The following is a 20,332-nucleotide window of genomic DNA, read 5'->3' on the forward strand; positions in this document are numbered from 1 at the left end:
TGGGTTTCTGACTGCTCGACCACCACCCTTAAGCCATGTGCAGGCACAGTGACACCCACCCAGCCCAGCCGACAGCCCTGGGGAGGCCTGGGTGCAGCCAGGGCCTGAGCTCCGAGGGCCCCGCTGCTCTCAGACCAGGCTCCTTCTTCTCATAAGTGGTGTGGCCCTGGACAAGCATATGCCCCTCAGGGTTTCCCCAGTCTCTCCATCTGCAGAGTGGCGGTCATTCTCCCATCTGCTTCCTAGGTCTGTCGGCCTACGAGCAGCTCCATGCCTTTCCACCTGGGGCCGATATCACGTGGAGCGTGTGCGCTGAGACTTCAGAAAGAAAGATTCCTTCCTGGGCTGACACAGCACAGAATGGGGCAGAACGAGGCCTGGATGTGCCGTGGTACCCAGGAAAAGGCACTCCCCCTCCTGACTGTTTTGAGACCCCGCATCCAAGTTGGAGGACCGAAAGGAAGACTCGAAGGTCTCCCTCTCTTATAGAAAAGAGTGGCCAACTTTCTGGTCCTCTGTTTCCATTGAGATTCTGTTCAAGTGTCCCAGCTCGGCTTCTGCGGGTGGCTGAGCTTCTAATGGCTCCCTGCGTTCTTGTCTTTTCCTCTCCAAACCTTCCGTCCTTTTCCCCCTTCTGGGGTGGATGGGCGCTGTCATTGCTTCTACCTTCGAGACAGATTGATGAAAAGTCTGGACCATCGACTCCTTTCCTCTCTTTGGTTCCGTGTCTCTCTCTGGCTGTGTCCCTCTCTTTTCCTTTCTCAATTCAGTCTGTGTCTTCCTCTTTCTCTCTCGTGTGTGGACGGATGGATGCTAGGAATGCACGTGTATATGATTAGATGAGGGTTATGTTTTAGGGATAGGTTAGAGGGAGAGAAAGGCTTTAGGTCGGAGTTGGTCATGGGGGAAGGGTCAAGGGTGGTGGTGGTGTTTCTTGGAATCTGAGTGCTGTGCATTCTTCGTCTCTTTCCATATGAACCCCTTCTCAGATACACCACTTGCAAGGAGTCTCTCGTGTTCCGTTTCCTCTCTTTTGCATTTGTGAATGCTTGCTTAGCTTCTCTGTTGTGAAGAGGTTCCATTGGATGGAAACCCATTGGTGTACTTCGTGTACCTCTTTCCCTTACTTGAAGAGACCCATTTCTACCTCCGCCCAGCAAATGGCAAGGAGACTCTGATGTTAAGGAGCCTTTGACCTACGCTTCTTTCTAGCTATCTCATGACATCAGCCTTTAGGGTGAGGTTTTCCCCGATATTGAGGTGGTCTGAGATCAAAACCAATAGCGTTCTTCAGATGTAGCTGTCTGGTTTTCCCATGGACATGTATTGAAGAGGCTTTCTTGTTCCCATTTGGATATTCTCCCCTTCTGTGTCAGAGATGAGTTGAGCATGGATGCTGGGGTCTGTGTCTGGACCCTCAACTTTATTCCATCGATCTGGATCTGTGTGTGTTGTTGTATTCCCAATAGCATACTGTCCGGCTCCTGCTGCTGCTGCTGCGGCTAAGTCACTTCAGTCGTGTCTGACTCTGCGCGACCCCATGGCCTGCAGCCTACCAGGCTCCTCCGTCCAGGGCATTTTCCAGGCAAGAGTACTGGAGTGGGTCGCCATTGCCTTCTCCGATACTCTCCTGAGGATCCTAGTTTGGTCGTCTGATTTCCTTTCACACAACCTTGGATGTCCGTATCGGGGCTTTTTCGTCGGATTGTATTGACAATTTAGGCTCTTTTCTGTTTCCGTACCCCTTTTGCAATTCTTGGTTGGGTGCGAAAATGCATTGGCATTTTGGGAGGAATAGCATCGAAGCTGTGGATTGCCTTGTGGGGCTGGGATATCATTTTCCAAATAGGAATTCTTTCAAGCCCTGAGCACAGCTTCTCTTTCCAGGGATTGGTGTGGGCTTGATCTTCCTTCTTCCATCTCTCGCCGTTTTGTGAGAACAGGTCCTTCCTTCCCTTCTGGGTTAGATGGACCCGTGGGGATCACTTCAGTGAATGGCATTGTCAGTGGGGGTGATAATTCCCTTCTCATTGGAAGACTTTGCTGTGAGTATTAGAAATGCAAGTGATTTCTCTTCCCCTTCCTCCCTGTCCATCTCTCAGAGCCACCGGGAAACAGAGGCCTCACCCAGGGTCACACAGGCCTGAGGAGGTACAACTAGACTGTTGATTCTTCAGGCCCTCAGTGCTGGACATCATCCGGGATACTCTGTGTGTGTCTTCCTCAGTCTGGTGTCCCTTCAGACCTTTCCCTAGTTTTCACAGGCTTGTTGTGTTGGTGTTCTTTGTCTGTTTGGAGACACATCCTTGATAAGCTTTGTGTTTCCACTCATTCGTCTCGCGATGTGTGACCTGTCTTTTGCTTTTGTACTGAGGTCTTTCCCACAGTAGATATCTTTGATTTTGCAAAGTCCACTGTATTCTCCTGGTTTTTTTTGTGGACTGCCTTTTAGTTTTGTGTGTGAAGACTCAAAGCACGTGTCCGGTTTCGGCTCATTGTTCCTCTAGATTTGTGACAAGTTTTCATGGAATGTTTGTCTAGGGATAACTGGAAGTGAACTCGGTGTAAGGTGTCAAGTCTCCATCTTCATTCATGTCATCCCCTGCAGTTTCCAATACCCTGTTCCTGAGTGGTATTGGAGACCTTGAGGGAAGTTTGCTTGCATTGGAGTTTGCGTTTCCACCTTGATTAACTTCACACTGTTCTGCCCTCAGGGACACTGTCAAGGGGGAGTGAGGAGCAGCCTGCACTTCCAGCAGTGACCACACGGTGGGGCGAGTGCTGCTCTCCCCTCTGGGAGCCCCAGGCCACAGGCATCCCAGTGAGGAGCCAGCTCTGTGCTCAGCTGAAAGGAGTTAGTCTCTCAGGAGCCTCTGAGCCCTTCCGTTTGGATCACCCAGGGTGGGCATTTACTGTGACAGAAAAAATTGCCCTGAATTCCATGGACGGAAGAGCCTGGCTGTGTAGAGATCGTGAGTTGCCGTGAATCAGACACAACTGAGGACACAAAAATTCAATAGATTAAAACACTTTTTGGGTGTGGGGGGGAGTAAAAGGGGGTGATGTGGGTTTTTTTGTCTTATAAAATAGCCAAGGGAAATCTAGTTTAAACCTAAATTCACATATATGGGATAGGTATAGCTCTCCGTCACCCTATTAAAAAAACTACTAAACTTTTTTGAAAGTTTATTTTGTAGCTTCCTTGAGCACTTCATTGTGAAGCTTTTTTTTTTTTTTTTTCTGTGACTTTGGCCTCATTAAAAAGTACGGTTTGCCTTTACTGGATAATTTTGTTCATTGGTTTCTTAGGGAATCTTGGTAATATTTGAGTTTCCTGGGGAGTATGGTCACATGACCTGGCCCTGGCCAATCGGTGCCTTCCACCTCCTTGGCCACTGTGATTGGCTCCGGACTGGGGCAGTGCCCAGTCGGGGCCCAGGGCCGGGCCTCACGTTAGAAGCCAGGGGAAGAGGAGCTCTCGTCCTGCTGGGGTAGGGGAAGGGGTGGGGCCGGGGGAGGTCAGGCTCCATAAGTGGGAGGGGCGTGAGGTCCGCCTGCGGCAGTTGGTGACCTTCCTGCTCCCCTCAGGGCAGAGCCGCCGGCGTGAGAATGAGGGCGCTGCTGAGCCCAGGGACTGGGATGGCCTGTTGCTGCTGTGGTCCCAGAGCTCCACCCGAGACCTGCGGGAAGCCGTCTGCCCGTGAGTCCTCTCCCGCTTGTCTGTCAGCTTGTTTGAAACATGCTGGGTTTTCTGCCCAGCTGGCTAAGGGGAGTCCCTGGAAACGCAAGGGTGTGGGTTTTGGCAGACTTCAGGGAAGACATGCCAGATGAGCCTGGGAGACTCCAGCTTAATCTGGATTCAGGAGATATCTCCTCGGGCCAGCTAGTAATTGTAGGATAAGCCTAATGAGTCTTCACAGGATGAAGAGAGTAACGTGCCAAGGTAGCAATCGATGTCCTCATTCGAGAGGTTGAAGCTGGTGCTCAGAGAAGCGGGGAACTTGGCCAGAACAAGCAGGTGTGCACCCAGACAGAACCCCCAGATCCGGCCATTGGAGCTCAGGGAGGCCACTGGTGTGGCTTGTCCCTGTGGCAGGGGCCGAGGCATGCAGCCCACCCTGATTCCTGCGGGGGCCTGACTTGGGAAGTGCCATCTGGTAGCTTTGAGACTCACCAAACCAAATTGCACTGGAGAGAGGAAGGACACCTTCCTTCATCCACCCCCCACCCCCGCCGGATTCCCACATACCCTGACCCCTTTCTCTGGATTTCGGAGCCATTTCCAGAGTCCCGCTCATATGACCTCATTCGAAGTGCACTGTGGACGAGCTGCCATCTGCAGCTGCTACCACAGCAGCCAAGGGCTTTAGCTCCCGAGTACCTCCCTTCCTTTGGAACTTGGGGGCCCTCTACTCCCCACTTGCACACCACACACCTTTGCTGAGGATTGTGGGGACCCTCACTCAGTTTGCAGCACGTTGTAGCCATCCCTGTCCTCTCAATACCTCCCTTGAAACTCAGCTTGTGAGCTCCTTTGGAGCAGCGTGGCCCACCTGCAACACTGCAACGGAAGAGACACAGCTGACAGTGAAACAGCAGCTTAGATCTGACGGCCGGAAAGCTCTGTCAAAAGGGACCTCCCTCTTCACACCGTAGAGGCTCTAGGAGCCGCCAGGGTTTCGGAACCAGTGCTGGGGCCAAAAGGACTGCACAGCTGTTTTCCTTCCTGGGGAGGGTTCTGGCTCGAGTGGGAATGGCTCAAGTCTCCTAAGGTTCTGAAAGCCCACTGTGTGCAGATTCACGGTACACAGAGAGCAGAAGGTGGAGTCCTGTCCTGGAGGTGGTCACAGCTCACGGATGAGCCAGGCAGGCAGGCAGGCAGGGCATGAGAACACCTGAGCTGCCTTCATGAGTGAATGGTGTGGGGGCAGAGGAAGAGAAGCCGGTCTGCTCCCTCGTGTGGTGCCCAGGGCAGGTTGTCCCCAGAGGAATCCCTTACGACAGTGAGGACTATCACGGCTGTTTCCCAAGGGGTTCTGTCAGTGCGTGTCTTCCCCGGAGCGGTCAGGCCGTCTCTAAAATACACTGGCCATGGGCATTGCCTCTCCTTGGAACTTCCCATCTGTTTCTCTTTTTTATGGAACAGTGAATTTCTAGAGGGGTTCTGGGCCACAAGGATGTTGGGTCATTTTCTAGCCTTCTGTCATGAAGAACGCTTTCCTGGGCGTTGGGGTGGTTTGTTGTTCCAGCTCCCTTTCTTGGCTTCTTTTGGGAGCTGGTGCAACAAGAGGAGCTCAGCCTCTGCCTTCTGGCTGAGATGGCACCCTTCAAACAGCAATGCCTGCCTGGAGATAATGATGGCATTTGCCAAAAGGGCTTCGTTTGGCACATGGTATCTTGAAAGGACGTACAACGTCCTTTCAGCTATCAAAGGCTAGTTCAAAGGACATAAACATGAGAACTCTCCAGTGGAGTCTTACAGTAGGTGGAGCGTCCGAAAAAAACTCCTTCAGTCATTTCACTGAGAGTCATTGATTGGGGACACCAAGAATATAGGAAGGAATGCAGAAGGAAAAGATGAAACTGTGTTCAGGATCGGGCGGAGGGATGAACAGGGCGTGCTTGCCTTGAATCCAGGCTTTGTTGGGGGGTGGGGCATAAAGATGGAACGGGTCTGAAACTACAAAGTGGTGATGGTAACACAGTATCACCAGAGTTACACAACAGTGTTCCCAAATTGCAACAATGATGAAAAAGTTTACTAATCCCAACTTAACCAACAAAAATACAGGAAACCACGCAAAAAAGAAAACATCACCAGAAAGGTGGAAACAAACCAAATGCAAAGCAGTTCGGGGGAAAGGAACTCCATGTCCCCTGGGGGCAGACCGAGTTGACGGCGTCCACGGTGAGCAGACAGGGATGGAGGCTGCAGAGCCGACCGCTCCCCTGGACGTGGTGTTTCCGGCAAGGGCTCTGGGTCTCTGTCCAGAGCGGGGGCTCGTTCTCCCTGCAGGGGTGGGTGAGTCATCGTGGGCGTCTGGGTGTTGCGCGGGAGCCAGGGCAGGCTCTCCCTGCCGAGGCGGTGACTCCTCCTCTGCCTCGGGTTCTCCTGCCAAAGGCCGAGCAGGTAGAGGTGCACGTGGAGGTGGAGGTTCTGGCTGAGGGGGTGGGACATCAGTGCCTGGGGCTGGGGGTCCTGCAGGCACGGAGATCCGATCTGCCCGGTGTGCTGGCCAGTACCCAGCTGGCCTGGTGTCTCTGCGAGGGCAAGTCTCGGTTCTCCATCTGCCCTCGGTGGATCCCTGGGTCCTGCACCTGGAGCCACCACCTCTGTAGGGACAGGTCTGGGAAGTGGAGCCTGGTTCCAGTTGGAGGCCAGTGCTAGAGCTGTGGGAGAAGCATCGTTTGCCCGCAGGCCAGCCTTGGCATGTGCGTATCCCGGGACAGAAAGCTTCCAAGAGATTCCCAAAGAATACCCAGGGTCGGATGTCTTTTGGGACTGAAGTGTGCAAGATGGGGGGCGGGGGGTGTGAGGCCAGCGCTTGCTGCAGGCCCAGCAGCAGCTTTCGGGGACTCGTCCCTGTGTAGCTCAGCACCCCCTCCGCACACACTCCCGTACACCAGCCCCAGCGTCCTCACCTCTGTGCTCTGGCGTGCTGGGCTCCAGGTCCTCCTGCTGCCTCAGAGGCCGGGGTTCTCGGGACTCTGGGTCGGAGCCGGGTGTGCTGAGCTCCGTGGCAGCCTCAGACTGGGCCGCCGGGTGTATCCTGGGCGGTGTCTCGGCAGCAGGCCTTCCCCGCCTCCGCTTCGCCCCCGGTGGGGCTGATGCCTCCGTGGGCACGCTCACCTGGAGCCTGCACTGGGCCTCACGGGCGGGGGGGTGGTGCTCCGACCCCTCCCTCCGGGAGCTGGATGGGGTGTCCCCGTCCTCGGCCTCATCACGTGGGAAGCTCTGCAACGACAGTGACCGTCAGCCAGCCATGCTGGGAGTTTTCCGAGCTGGGCCTGGCCAGTGGAGCCGCTGCTTCGGCCTGCTCGAACTTCTCTGCCCAGAAGGGTCAGAGACGTGTGTCTGCTCAGATCCCCACCCGGGAGGAAAGAGACCCACCTGAGGGTGTGAGGTCAGCCTGGGCGGCCGGCCCTGCCCGCACTCTCCCCATCCCGCCCAGCATGCTCTCCCCTGGGGTGTGGACACAACTTGTCCGCAGGCTTCTGACCCCACATCCACCTGGGCTTCCTTGAGGGAGACACACCCCGAGAAACCCGCATCCACACACACAGGCAAAGGACCCGGTGTTTCCGGGTGGCATGGGAGAGGTGGCCTGGCCCGGCCTGGGGCTCCCCGTGTTACCTTTCTGTTTCTCCGGGCAAAGGGCCAGAGGCGTCTCGGGGGTGCCCTGAGCCAACGTCGACAGGGTGCCCACGCACACTGCCTGTGAGCTCTCCTGAGGCCCCGGCCTCTGGGCAGGGGCAAACAGCAGAACATCTCGGCAGCAAGTGATCTGGCTGGGGGCTCCTCTCCGCTCTCGAGGCCTGGATACCCGGGTTGCGGGTTCTGTTGGGTTCTGTTGCCGGCAGGTGACATCATTTCCTGGGGTTCGTGCTGAGGTCCCTTCCCCAAAACTTCCCAAGCGAATCCCTGGGTTTCTGACTGCTCGACCACCACCCTTAAGCCATGTGCAGGCACAGTGACACCCACCCAGCCCAGCCGACAGCCCTGGGGAGGCCTGGGTGCAGCCAGGGCCTGAGCTCCGAGGGCCCCGCTGCTCTCAGACCAGGCTCCTTCTTCTCATAAGTGGTGTGGCCCTGGACAAGCATATGCCCCTCAGGGTTTCCCCAGTCTCTCCATCTGCAGAGTGGCGGTCATTCTCCCATCTGCTTCCTAGGTCTGTCGGCCTACGAGCAGCTCCATGCCTTTCCACCTGGGGCCGATATCACGTGGAGCGTGTGCGCTGAGACTTCAGAAAGAAAGATTCCTTCCTGGGCTGACACAGCACAGAATGGGGCAGAACGAGGCCTGGATGTGCCGTGGTACCCAGGAAAAGGCACTCCCCCTCCTGACTGTTTTGAGACCCCGCATCCAAGTTGGAGGACCGAAAGGAAGACTCGAAGGTCTCCCTCTCTTATAGAAAAGAGTGGCCAACTTTCTGGTCCTCTGTTTCCATTGAGATTCTGTTCAAGTGTCCCAGCTCGGCTTCTGCGGGTGGCTGAGCTTCTAATGGCTCCCTGCGTTCTTGTCTTTTCCTCTCCAAACCTTCCGTCCTTTTCCCCCTTCTGGGGTGGATGGGCGCTGTCATTGCTTCTACCTTCGAGACAGATTGATGAAAAGTCTGGACCATCGACTCCTTTCCTCTCTTTGGTTCCGTGTCTCTCTCTGGCTGTGTCCCTCTCTTTTCCTTTCTCAATTCAGTCTGTGTCTTCCTCTTTCTCTCTCGTGTGTGGACGGATGGATGCTAGGAATGCACGTGTATATGATTAGATGAGGGTTATGTTTTAGGGATAGGTTAGAGGGAGAGAAAGGCTTTAGGTCGGAGTTGGTCATGGGGGAAGGGTCAAGGGTGGTGGTGGTGTTTCTTGGAATCTGAGTGCTGTGCATTCTTCGTCTCTTTCCATATGAACCCCTTCTCAGATACACCACTTGCAAGGAGTCTCTCGTGTTCCGTTTCCTCTCTTTTGCATTTGTGAATGCTTGCTTAGCTTCTCTGTTGTGAAGAGGTTCCATTGGATGGAAACCCATTGGTGTACTTCGTGTACCTCTTTCCCTTACTTGAAGAGACCCATTTCTACCTCCGCCCAGCAAATGGCAAGGAGACTCTGATGTTAAGGAGCCTTTGACCTACGCTTCTTTCTAGCTATCTCATGACATCAGCCTTTAGGGTGAGGTTTTCCCCGATATTGAGGTGGTCTGAGATCAAAACCAATAGCGTTCTTCAGATGTAGCTGTCTGGTTTTCCCATGGACATGTATTGAAGAGGCTTTCTTGTTCCCATTTGGATATTCTCCCCTTCTGTGTCAGAGATGAGTTGAGCATGGATGCTGGGGTCTGTGTCTGGACCCTCAACTTTATTCCATCGATCTGGATCTGTGTGTGTTGTTGTATTCCCAATAGCATACTGTCCGGCTCCTGCTGCTGCTGCTGCGGCTAAGTCACTTCAGTCGTGTCTGACTCTGCGCGACCCCATGGCCTGCAGCCTACCAGGCTCCTCCGTCCAGGGCATTTTCCAGGCAAGAGTACTGGAGTGGGTCGCCATTGCCTTCTCCGATACTCTCCTGAGGATCCTAGTTTGGTCGTCTGATTTCCTTTCACACAACCTTGGATGTCCGTATCGGGGCTTTTTCGTCGGATTGTATTGACAATTTAGGCTCTTTTCTGTTTCCGTACCCCTTTTGCAATTCTTGGTTGGGTGCGAAAATGCATTGGCATTTTGGGAGGAATAGCATCGAAGCTGTGGATTGCCTTGTGGGGCTGGGATATCATTTTCCAAATAGGAATTCTTTCAAGCCCTGAGCACAGCTTCTCTTTCCAGGGATTGGTGTGGGCTTGATCTTCCTTCTTCCATCTCTCGCCGTTTTGTGAGAACAGGTCCTTCCTTCCCTTCTGGGTTAGATGGACCCGTGGGGATCACTTCAGTGAATGGCATTGTCAGTGGGGGTGATAATTCCCTTCTCATTGGAAGACTTTGCTGTGAGTATTAGAAATGCAAGTGATTTCTCTTCCCCTTCCTCCCTGTCCATCTCTCAGAGCCACCGGGAAACAGAGGCCTCACCCAGGGTCACACAGGCCTGAGGAGGTACAACTAGACTGTTGATTCTTCAGGCCCTCAGTGCTGGACATCATCCGGGATACTCTGTGTGTGTCTTCCTCAGTCTGGTGTCCCTTCAGACCTTTCCCTAGTTTTCACAGGCTTGTTGTGTTGGTGTTCTTTGTCTGTTTGGAGACACATCCTTGATAAGCTTTGTGTTTCCACTCATTCGTCTCGCGATGTGTGACCTGTCTTTTGCTTTTGTACTGAGGTCTTTCCCACAGTAGATATCTTTGATTTTGCAAAGTCCACTGTATTCTCCTGGTTTTTTTTGTGGACTGCCTTTTAGTTTTGTGTGTGAAGACTCAAAGCACGTGTCCGGTTTCGGCTCATTGTTCCTCTAGATTTGTGACAAGTTTTCATGGAATGTTTGTCTAGGGATAACTGGAAGTGAACTCGGTGTAAGGTGTCAAGTCTCCATCTTCATTCATGTCATCCCCTGCAGTTTCCAATACCCTGTTCCTGAGTGGTATTGGAGACCTTGAGGGAAGTTTGCTTGCATTGGAGTTTGCGTTTCCACCTTGATTAACTTCACACTGTTCTGCCCTCAGGGACACTGTCAAGGGGGAGTGAGGAGCAGCCTGCACTTCCAGCAGTGACCACACGGTGGGGCGAGTGCTGCTCTCCCCTCTGGGAGCCCCAGGCCACAGGCATCCCAGTGAGGAGCCAGCTCTGTGCTCAGCTGAAAGGAGTTAGTCTCTCAGGAGCCTCTGAGCCCTTCCGTTTGGATCACCCAGGGTGGGCATTTACTGTGACAGAAAAAATTGCCCTGAATTCCATGGACGGAAGAGCCTGGCTGTGTAGAGATCGTGAGTTGCCGTGAATCAGACACAACTGAGGACACAAAAATTCAATAGATTAAAACACTTTTTGGGTGTGGGGGGGAGTAAAAGGGGGTGATGTGGGTTTTTTTGTCTTATAAAATAGCCAAGGGAAATCTAGTTTAAACCTAAATTCACATATATGGGATAGGTATAGCTCTCCGTCACCCTATTAAAAAAACTACTAAACTTTTTTGAAAGTTTATTTTGTAGCTTCCTTGAGCACTTCATTGTGAAGCTTTTTTTTTTTTTTTTTCTGTGACTTTGGCCTCATTAAAAAGTACGGTTTGCCTTTACTGGATAATTTTGTTCATTGGTTTCTTAGGGAATCTTGGTAATATTTGAGTTTCCTGGGGAGTATGGTCACATGACCTGGCCCTGGCCAATCGGTGCCTTCCACCTCCTTGGCCACTGTGATTGGCTCCGGACTGGGGCAGTGCCCAGTCGGGGCCCAGGGCCGGGCCTCACGTTAGAAGCCAGGGGAAGAGGAGCTCTCGTCCTGCTGGGGTAGGGGAAGGGGTGGGGCCGGGGGAGGTCAGGCTCCATAAGTGGGAGGGGCGTGAGGTCCGCCTGCGGCAGTTGGTGACCTTCCTGCTCCCCTCAGGGCAGAGCCGCCGGCGTGAGAATGAGGGCGCTGCTGAGCCCAGGGACTGGGATGGCCTGTTGCTGCTGTGGTCCCAGAGCTCCACCCGAGACCTGCGGGAAGCCGTCTGCCCGTGAGTCCTCTCCCGCTTGTCTGTCAGCTTGTTTGAAACATGCTGGGTTTTCTGCCCAGCTGGCTAAGGGGAGTCCCTGGAAACGCAAGGGTGTGGGTTTTGGCAGACTTCAGGGAAGACATGCCAGATGAGCCTGGGAGACTCCAGCTTAATCTGGATTCAGGAGATATCTCCTCGGGCCAGCTAGTAATTGTAGGATAAGCCTAATGAGTCTTCACAGGATGAAGAGAGTAACGTGCCAAGGTAGCAATCGATGTCCTCATTCGAGAGGTTGAAGCTGGTGCTCAGAGAAGCGGGGAACTTGGCCAGAACAAGCAGGTGTGCACCCAGACAGAACCCCCAGATCCGGCCATTGGAGCTCAGGGAGGCCACTGGTGTGGCTTGTCCCTGTGGCAGGGGCCGAGGCATGCAGCCCACCCTGATTCCTGCGGGGGCCTGACTTGGGAAGTGCCATCTGGTAGCTTTGAGACTCACCAAACCAAATTGCACTGGAGAGAGGAAGGACACCTTCCTTCATCCACCCCCCACCCCCGCCGGATTCCCACATACCCTGACCCCTTTCTCTGGATTTCGGAGCCATTTCCAGAGTCCCGCTCATATGACCTCATTCGAAGTGCACTGTGGACGAGCTGCCATCTGCAGCTGCTACCACAGCAGCCAAGGGCTTTAGCTCCCGAGTACCTCCCTTCCTTTGGAACTTGGGGGCCCTCTACTCCCCACTTGCACACCACACACCTTTGCTGAGGATTGTGGGGACCCTCACTCAGTTTGCAGCACGTTGTAGCCATCCCTGTCCTCTCAATACCTCCCTTGAAACTCAGCTTGTGAGCTCCTTTGGAGCAGCGTGGCCCACCTGCAACACTGCAACGGAAGAGACACAGCTGACAGTGAAACAGCAGCTTAGATCTGACGGCCGGAAAGCTCTGTCAAAAGGGACCTCCCTCTTCACACCGTAGAGGCTCTAGGAGCCGCCAGGGTTTCGGAACCAGTGCTGGGGCCAAAAGGACTCCACAGCTGTTTTCCTTCCTGGGGAGGGTTCTGGCTCGAGTGGGAATGGCTCAAGTCTCCTAAGGTTCTGAAAGCCCACTGTGTGCAGATTCACGGTACACAGAGAGCAGAAGGTGGAGTCCTGTCCTGGAGGTGGTCACAGCTCACGGATGAGCCAGGCAGGCAGGCAGGCAGGGCATGAGAACACCTGAGCTGCCTTCATGAGTGAATGGTGTGGGGGCAGAGGAAGAGAAGCCGGTCTGCTCCCTCGTGTGGTGCCCAGGGCAGGTTGTCCCCAGAGGAATCCCTTACGACAGTGAGGACTATCACGGCTGTTTCCCAAGGGGTTCTGTCAGTGCGTGTCTTCCCCGGAGCGGTCAGGCCGTCTCTAAAATACACTGGCCATGGGCATTGCCTCTCCTTGGAACTTCCCATCTGTTTCTCTTTTTTATGGAACAGTGAATTTCTAGAGGGGTTCTGGGCCACAAGGATGTTGGGTCATTTTCTAGCCTTCTGTCATGAAGAACGCTTTCCTGGGCGTTGGGGTGGTTTGTTGTTCCAGCTCCCTTTCTTGGCTTCTTTTGGGAGCTGGTGCAACAAGAGGAGCTCAGCCTCTGCCTTCTGGCTGAGATGGCACCCTTCAAACAGCAATGCCTGCCTGGAGATAATGATGGCATTTGCCAAAAGGGCTTCGTTTGGCACATGGTATCTTGAAAGGACGTACAACGTCCTTTCAGCTATCAAAGGCTAGTTCAAAGGACATAAACATGAGAACTCTCCAGTGGAGTCTTACAGTAGGTGGAGCGTCCGAAAAAAACTCCTTCAGTCATTTCACTGAGAGTCATTGATTGGGGACACCAAGAATATAGGAAGGAATGCAGAAGGAAAAGATGAAACTGTGTTCAGGATCGGGCGGAGGGATGAACAGGGCGTGCTTGCCTTGAATCCAGGCTTTGTTGGGGGGTGGGGCATAAAGATGGAACGGGTCTGAAACTACAAAGTGGTGATGGTAACACAGTATCACCAGAGTTACACAACAGTGTTCCCAAATTGCAACAATGATGAAAAAGTTTACTAATCCCAACTTAACCAACAAAAATACAGGAAACCACGCAAAAAAGAAAACATCACCAGAAAGGTGGAAACAAACCAAATGCAAAGCAGTTCGGGGGAAAGGAACTCCATGTCCCCTGGGGGCAGACCGAGTTGACGGCGTCCACGGTGAGCAGACAGGGATGGAGGCTGCAGAGCCGACCGCTCCCCTGGACGTGGTGTTTCCGGCAAGGGCTCTGGGTCTCTGTCCAGAGCGGGGGCTCGTTCTCCCTGCAGGGGTGGGTGAGTCATCGTGGGCGTCTGGGTGTTGCGCGGGAGCCAGGGCAGGCTCTCCCTGCCGAGGCGGTGACTCCTCCTCTGCCTCGGGTTCTCCTGCCAAAGGCCGAGCAGGTAGAGGTGCACGTGGAGGTGGAGGTTCTGGCTGAGGGGGTGGGACATCAGTGCCTGGGGCTGGGGGTCCTGCAGGCACGGAGATCCGATCTGCCCGGTGTGCTGGCCAGTACCCAGCTGGCCTGGTGTCTCTGCGAGGGCAAGTCTCGGTTCTCCATCTGCCCTCGGTGGATCCCTGGGTCCTGCACCTGGAGCCACCACCTCTGTAGGGACAGGTCTGGGAAGTGGAGCCTGGTTCCAGTTGGAGGCCAGTGCTAGAGCTGTGGGAGAAGCATCGTTTGCCCGCAGGCCAGCCTTGGCATGTGCGTATCCCGGGACAGAAAGCTTCCAAGAGATTCCCAAAGAATACCCAGGGTCGGATGTCTTTTGGGACTGAAGTGTGCAAGATGGGGGGCGGGGGGTGTGAGGCCAGCGCTTGCTGCAGGCCCAGCAGCAGCTTTCGGGGACTCGTCCCTGTGTAGCTCAGCACCCCCTCCGCACACACTCCCGTACACCAGCCCCAGCGTCCTCACCTCTGTGCTCTGGCGTGCTGGGCTCCAGGTCCTCCTGCTGCCTCAGAGGCCGGGGTTCTCGGGACTCTGGGTCGGAGCCGGGTGTGCTGAGCTCCGTGGCAGCCTCAGACTGGGCCGCCGGGTGTATCCTGGGCGGTGTCTCGGCAGCAGGCCTTCCCCGCCTCCGCTTCGCCCCCGGTGGGGCTGATGCCTCCGTGGGCACGCTCACCTGGAGCCTGCACTGGGCCTCACGGGCGGGGGGGTGGTGCTCCGACCCCTCCCTCCGGGAGCTGGATGGGGTGTCCCCGTCCTCGGCCTCATCACGTGGGAAGCTCTGCAACGACAGTGACCGTCAGCCAGCCATGCTGGGAGTTTTCCGAGCTGGGCCTGGCCAGTGGAGCCGCTGCTTCGGCCTGCTCGAACTTCTCTGCCCAGAAGGGTCAGAGACGTGTGTCTGCTCAGATCCCCACCCGGGAGGAAAGAGACCCACCTGAGGGTGTGAGGTCAGCCTGGGCGGCCGGCCCTGCCCGCACTCTCCCCATCCCGCCCAGCATGCTCTCCCCTGGGGTGTGGACACAACTTGTCCGCAGGCTTCTGACCCCACATCCACCTGGGCTTCCTTGAGGGAGACACACCCCGAGAAACCCGCATCCACACACACAGGCAAAGGACCCGGTGTTTCCGGGTGGCATGGGAGAGGTGGCCTGGCCCGGCCTGGGGCTCCCCGTGTTACCTTTCTGTTTCTCCGGGCAAAGGGCCAGAGGCGTCTCGGGGGTGCCCTGAGCCAACGTCGACAGGGTGCCCACGCACACTGCCTGTGAGCTCTCCTGAGGCCCCGGCCTCTGGGCAGGGGCAAACAGCAGAACATCTCGGCAGCAAGTGATCTGGCTGGGGGCTCCTCTCCGCTCTGGAGGCCTGGATACCCGGGTTGCGGGTTCTGTTGGGTTCTGTTGCCGGCAGGTGACATCATTTCCTGGGGTTCGTGCTGAGGTCCCTTCCCCAAAACTTCCCAAGGGAATCTCTGGGTTTCTGACTGCTCGACCACCACCCTTAAGCCATGTGCAGGCACAGTGACACCCACCCAGCCCAGCCGACAGCCCTGGGGAGGCCTGGGTGCAGCCAGGGCCTGAGCTCCGAGGGCCCCGCTGCTCTCAGACCAGGCTCCTTCTTCTCATAAGTGGTGTGGCCCTGGACAAGCATATGCCCCTCAGGGTTTCCCCAGTCTCTCCATCTGCAGAGTGGCGGTCATTCTCCCATCTGCTTCCTAGGTCTGTCGGCCTACGAGCAGCTCCATGCCTTTCCACCTGGGGCCGATATCACGTGGAGCGTGTGCGCTGAGACTTCAGAAAGAAAGATTCCTTCCTGGGCTGACACAGCACAGAATGGGGCAGAACGAGGCCTGGATGTGCCGTGGTACCCAGGAAAAGGCACTCCCCCTCCTGACTGTTTTGAGACCCCGCATCCAAGTTGGAGGACCGAAAGGAAGACTCGAAGGTCTCCCTCTCTTATAGAAAAGAGTGGCCAACTTTCTGGTCCTCTGTTTCCATTGAGATTCTGTTCAAGTGTCCCAGCTCGGCTTCTGCGGGTGGCTGAGCTTCTAATGGCTCCCTGCGTTCTTGTCTTTTCCTCTCCAAACCTTCCGTCCTTTTCCCCCTTCTGGGGTGGATGGGCGCTGTCATTGCTTCTACCTTCGAGACAGATTGATGAAAAGTCTGGACCATCGACTCCTTTCCTCTCTTTGGTTCCGTGTCTCTCTCTGGCTGTGTCCCTCTCTTTTCCTTTCTCAATTCAGTCTGTGTCTTCCTCTTTCTCTCTCGTGTGTGGACGGATGGATGCTAGGAATGCACGTGTATATGATTAGATGAGGGTTATGTTTTAGGGATAGGTTAGAGGGAGAGAAAGGCTTTAGGTCGGAGTTGGTCATGGGGGAAGGGTCAAGGGTGGTGGTGGTGTTTCTTGGAATCTGAGTGCTGTGCATTCTTCGTCTCTTTCCATATGAACCCCTTCTCAGATACACCACTTGCAAGGAGTCTCTCGTGTTCCGTTTCCTCTCTTTTGCATTTGTGAATGCTTGCTTAGCTTCTCTGTTGTGAAGAGGTTCCATTGGATGGAAACCCATTGGTGTACTTCGTGTACCTCTTTCCCTTACTTGAAGAGACCCATTTCTACCTCCGCCCAGCAAATGGCAAGGAGACTCTGATGTTAAGGAGCCTTTGACCTACGCTTCTTTCTAGCTATCTCATGACATCAGCCTTTAGGGTGAGGTTTTCCCCGATATTGAGGTGGTCTGAGATCAAAACCAATAGCGTTCTTCAGATGTAGCTGTCTGGTTTTCCCATGGACATGTATTGAAGAGGCTTTCTTGTTCCCATTTGGATATTCTCCCCTTCTGTGTCAGAGATGAGTTGAGCATGGATGCTGGGGTCTGTGTCTGGACCCTCAACTTTATTCCATCGATCTGGATCTGTGTGTGTTGTTGTATTCCCAATAGCATACTGTCCGGCTCCTGCTGCTGCTGCTGCGGCTAAGTCACTTCAGTCGTGTCTGACTCTGCGCGACCCCATGGCCTGCAGCCTACCAGGCTCCTCCGTCCAGGGCATTTTCCAGGCAAGAGTACTGGAGTGGGTCGCCATTGCCTTCTCCGATACTCTCCTGAGGATCCTAGTTTGGTCGTCTGATTTCCTTTCACACAACCTTGGATGTCCGTATCGGGGCTTTTTCGTCGGATTGTATTGACAATTTAGGCTCTTTTCTGTTTCCGTACCCCTTTTGCAATTCTTGGTTGGGTGCGAAAATGCATTGGCATTTTGGGAGGAATAGCATCGAAGCTGTGGATTGCCTTGTGGGGCTGGGATATCATTTTCCAAATAGGAATTCTTTCAAGCCCTGAGCACAGCTTCTCTTTCCAGGGATTGGTGTGGGCTTGATCTTCCTTCTTCCATCTCTCGCCGTTTTGTGAGAACAGGTCCTTCCTTCCCTTCTGGGTTAGATGGACCCGTGGGGATCACTTCAGTGAATGGCATTGTCAGTGGGGGTGATAATTCCCTTCTCATTGGAAGACTTTGCTGTGAGTATTAGAAATGCAAGTGATTTCTCTTCCCCTTCCTCCCTGTCCATCTCTCAGAGCCACCGGGAAACAGAGGCCTCACCCAGGGTCACACAGGCCTGAGGAGGTACAACTAGACTGTTGATTCTTCAGGCCCTCAGTGCTGGACATCATCCGGGATACTCTGTGTGTGTCTTCCTCAGTCTGGTGTCCCTTCAGACCTTTCCCTAGTTTTCACAGGCTTGTTGTGTTGGTGTTCTTTGTCTGTTTGGAGACACATCCTTGATAAGCTTTGTGTTTCCACTCATTCGTCTCGCGATGTGTGACCTGTCTTTTGCTTTTGTACTGAGGTCTTTCCCACAGTAGATATCTTTGATTTTGCAAAGTCCACTGTATTCTCCTGGTTTTTTTTGTGGACTGCCTTTTAGTTTTGTGTGTGAAGACTCAAAGCACGTGTCCGGTTTCGGCTCATTGTTCCTCTAGATTTGTGACAAGTTTTCATGGAATGTTTGTCTAGGGATAACTGGAAGTGAACTCGGTGTAAGGTGTCAAGTCTCCATCTTCATTCATGTCATCCCCTGCAGTTTCCAATACCCTGTTCCTGAGTGGTATTGGAGACCTTGAGGGAAGTTTGCTTGCATTGGAGTTTGCGTTTCCACCTTGATTAACTTCACACTGTTCTGCCCTCAGGGACACTGTCAAGGGGGAGTGAGGAGCAGCCTGCACTTCCAGCAGTGACCACACGGTGGGGCGAGTGCTGCTCTCCCCTCTGGGAGCCCCAGGCCACAGGCATCCCAGTGAGGAGCCAGCTCTGTGCTCAGCTGAAAGGAGTTAGTCTCTCAGGAGCCTCTGAGCCCTTCCGTTTGGATCACCCAGGGTGGGCATTTACTGTGACAGAAAAAATTGCCCTGAATTCCATGGACGGAAGAGCCTGGCTGTGTAGAGATCGTGAGTTGCCGTGAATCAGACACAACTGAGGACACAAAAATTCAATAGATTAAAACACTTTTTGGGTGTGGGGGGGAGTAAAAGGGGGTGATGTGGGTTTTTTTGTCTTATAAAATAGCCAAGGGAAATCTAGTTTAAACCTAAATTCACATATATGGGATAGGTATAGCTCTCCGTCACCCTATTAAAAAAACTACTAAACTTTTTTGAAAGTTTATTTTGTAGCTTCCTTGAGCACTTCATTGTGAAGCTTTTTTTTTTTTTTTTTCTGTGACTTTGGCCTCATTAAAAAGTACGGTTTGCCTTTACTGGATAATTTTGTTCATTGGTTTCTTAGGGAATCTTGGTAATATTTGAGTTTCCTGGGGAGTATGGTCACATGACCTGGCCCTGGCCAATCGGTGCCTTCCACCTCCTTGGCCACTGTGATTGGCTCCGGACTGGGGCAGTGCCCAATCGGGGCCCAGGGCCGGGCCTCACGTTAGAAGCCAGGGGAAGAGGAGCTCTCGTCCTGCTGGGGTAGGGGAAGGGGTGGGGCCGGGGGAGGTCAGGCTCCATAAGTGGGAGGGGCGTGAGGTCCGCCTGCGGCAGTTGGTGACCTTCCTGCTCCCCTCAGGGCAGAGCCGCCGGCGTGAGAATGAGGGCGCTGCTGAGCCCAGGGACTGGGATGGCCTGTTGCTGCTGTGGTCCCAGAGCTCCACCCGAGACCTGAGGGAAGCCATCTGCCCGTGAGTCCTCTCCCGCTTGTCTGTCAGCTTGTTTGAAACATGCTGGGTTTTCTGCCCAGCTGGCTAAGGGGAGTCCCTGGAAACGCAAGGGTGTGGGTTTTGGCAGACTTCAGGGAAGACATGCCAGATGAGCCTGGGAGACTCCAGCTTAATCTGGATTCAGGAGATATCTCCTCGGGCCAGCTAGTAATTGTAGGATAAGCCTAATGAGTCTTCACAGGATGAAGAGAGTAACGTGCCAAGGTAGCAATCGATGTCCTCATTCGAGAGGTTGAAGCTGGTGCTCAGAGAAGCGGGGAACTTGGCCAGAACAAGCAGGTGTGCACCCAGACAGAACCCCCAGATCCGGCCATTGGAGCTCAGGGAGGCCACTGGTGTGGCTTGTCCCTGTGGCAGGGGCCGAGGCATGCAGCCCACCCTGATTCCTGCGGGGGCCTGACTTGGGAAGTGCCATCTGGTAGCTTTGAGACTCACCAAACCAAATTGCACTGGAGAGAGGAAGGACACCTTCCTTCATCCACCCCCCACCCCCGCCGGATTCCCACATACCCTGACCCCTTTCTCTGGATTTCGGAGCCATTTCCAGAGTCCCGCTCATATGACCTCATTCGAAGTGCACTGTGGACGAGCTGCCATCTGCAGCTGCTACCACAGCAGCCAAGGGCTTTAGCTCCCGAGTACCTCCCTTCCTTTGGAACTTGGGGGCCCTCTACTCCCCACTTGCACACCACACACCTTTGCTGAGGATTGTGGGGACCCTCACTCAGTTTGCAGCACGTTGTAGCCATCCCTGTCCTCTCAATACCTCCCTTGAAACTCAGCTTGTGAGCTCCTTTGGAGCAGCGTGGCCCACCTGCAACACTGCAACGGAAGAGACACAGCTGACAGTGAAACAGCAGCTTAGATCTGACGGCCGGAAAGCTCTGTCAAAAGGGACCGCCCTCTTCACACCGTAGAGGCTCTAGGAGCCGCCAGGGTTTCGGAACCAGTGCTGGGGCCAAAAGGACTCCACAGCTGTTTTCCTTCCTGGGGAGGGTTCTGGCTCGAGTGGGAATGGCTCAAGTCTCCTAAGGTTCTGAAAGCCCACTGTGTGCAGATTCACGGTACACAGAGAGCAGAAGGTGGAGTCCTGTCCTGGAGGTGGTCACAGCTCACGGATGAGCCAGGCAGGCAGGCAGGCAGGGCATGAGAACACCTGAGCTGCCTTCATGAGTGAATGGTGTGGGGGCAGAGGAAGAGAAGCCGGTCTGCTCCCTCGTGTGGTGCCCAGGGCAGGTTGTCCCCAGAGGAATCCCTTACGACAGTGAGGACTATCACGGCTGTTTCCCAAGGGGTTCTGTCAGTGC

The 20,332-nt window shown here is 54.3% G+C and overlaps 2 protein-coding genes and 1 long non-coding RNA gene across 3 annotated transcripts; 1 reads left to right on the forward strand and 2 right to left on the reverse strand.

Annotated features, from left to right (window-relative positions):
• Nucleotides 1–5,737: 5,737 nt before the first annotated feature.
• On the reverse strand, nucleotides 5,738–10,430 carry LOC145517174 (uncharacterized). Its single transcript, XM_081519439.1, has 3 exons — nucleotides 7,355–10,430; nucleotides 6,643–6,955; nucleotides 5,738–6,390 (listed from the first exon to the last, which is right to left on the reverse strand). The coding sequence occupies exons 1-3, from the start codon at nucleotides 7,589–7,591 to the stop codon at nucleotides 5,762–5,764; spliced, it is 1,179 nt and encodes a 392-aa protein (XP_081375565.1). The 5' UTR covers nucleotides 7,592–10,430; the 3' UTR covers nucleotides 5,738–5,761.
• On the forward strand, nucleotides 5,775–10,832 carry LOC145517352 (uncharacterized). The gene is made up of 2 exons (XR_014061989.1): nucleotides 5,775–8,115; nucleotides 10,358–10,832. It is a non-coding gene; the product is annotated as an uncharacterized LOC145517352 (long non-coding RNA).
• Nucleotides 10,833–13,384: 2,552 nt separating this feature from the next.
• LOC145517268 (uncharacterized) lies at nucleotides 13,385–15,158 on the reverse strand. Its single transcript, XM_081519543.1, has 3 exons — nucleotides 14,998–15,158; nucleotides 14,286–14,598; nucleotides 13,385–14,033 (listed from the first exon to the last, which is right to left on the reverse strand). Exons 1-3 carry the CDS (start codon nucleotides 15,130–15,132, stop codon nucleotides 13,405–13,407), a joined length of 1,077 nt encoding a protein of 358 aa, XP_081375669.1. The 5' UTR covers nucleotides 15,133–15,158; the 3' UTR covers nucleotides 13,385–13,404.
• Nucleotides 15,159–20,332: the final 5,174 nt, after the last annotated feature.

The sequence above is a fragment of the Giraffa tippelskirchi genome, chromosome 8, assembly GCF_054371585.1.
Source record: "Giraffa tippelskirchi isolate mGirTip1 chromosome 8, T2T-mGirTip1v1.2.pri, whole genome shotgun sequence".
Classification (NCBI taxonomy): Eukaryota; Metazoa; Chordata; class Mammalia; order Artiodactyla; family Giraffidae; genus Giraffa; species Giraffa tippelskirchi.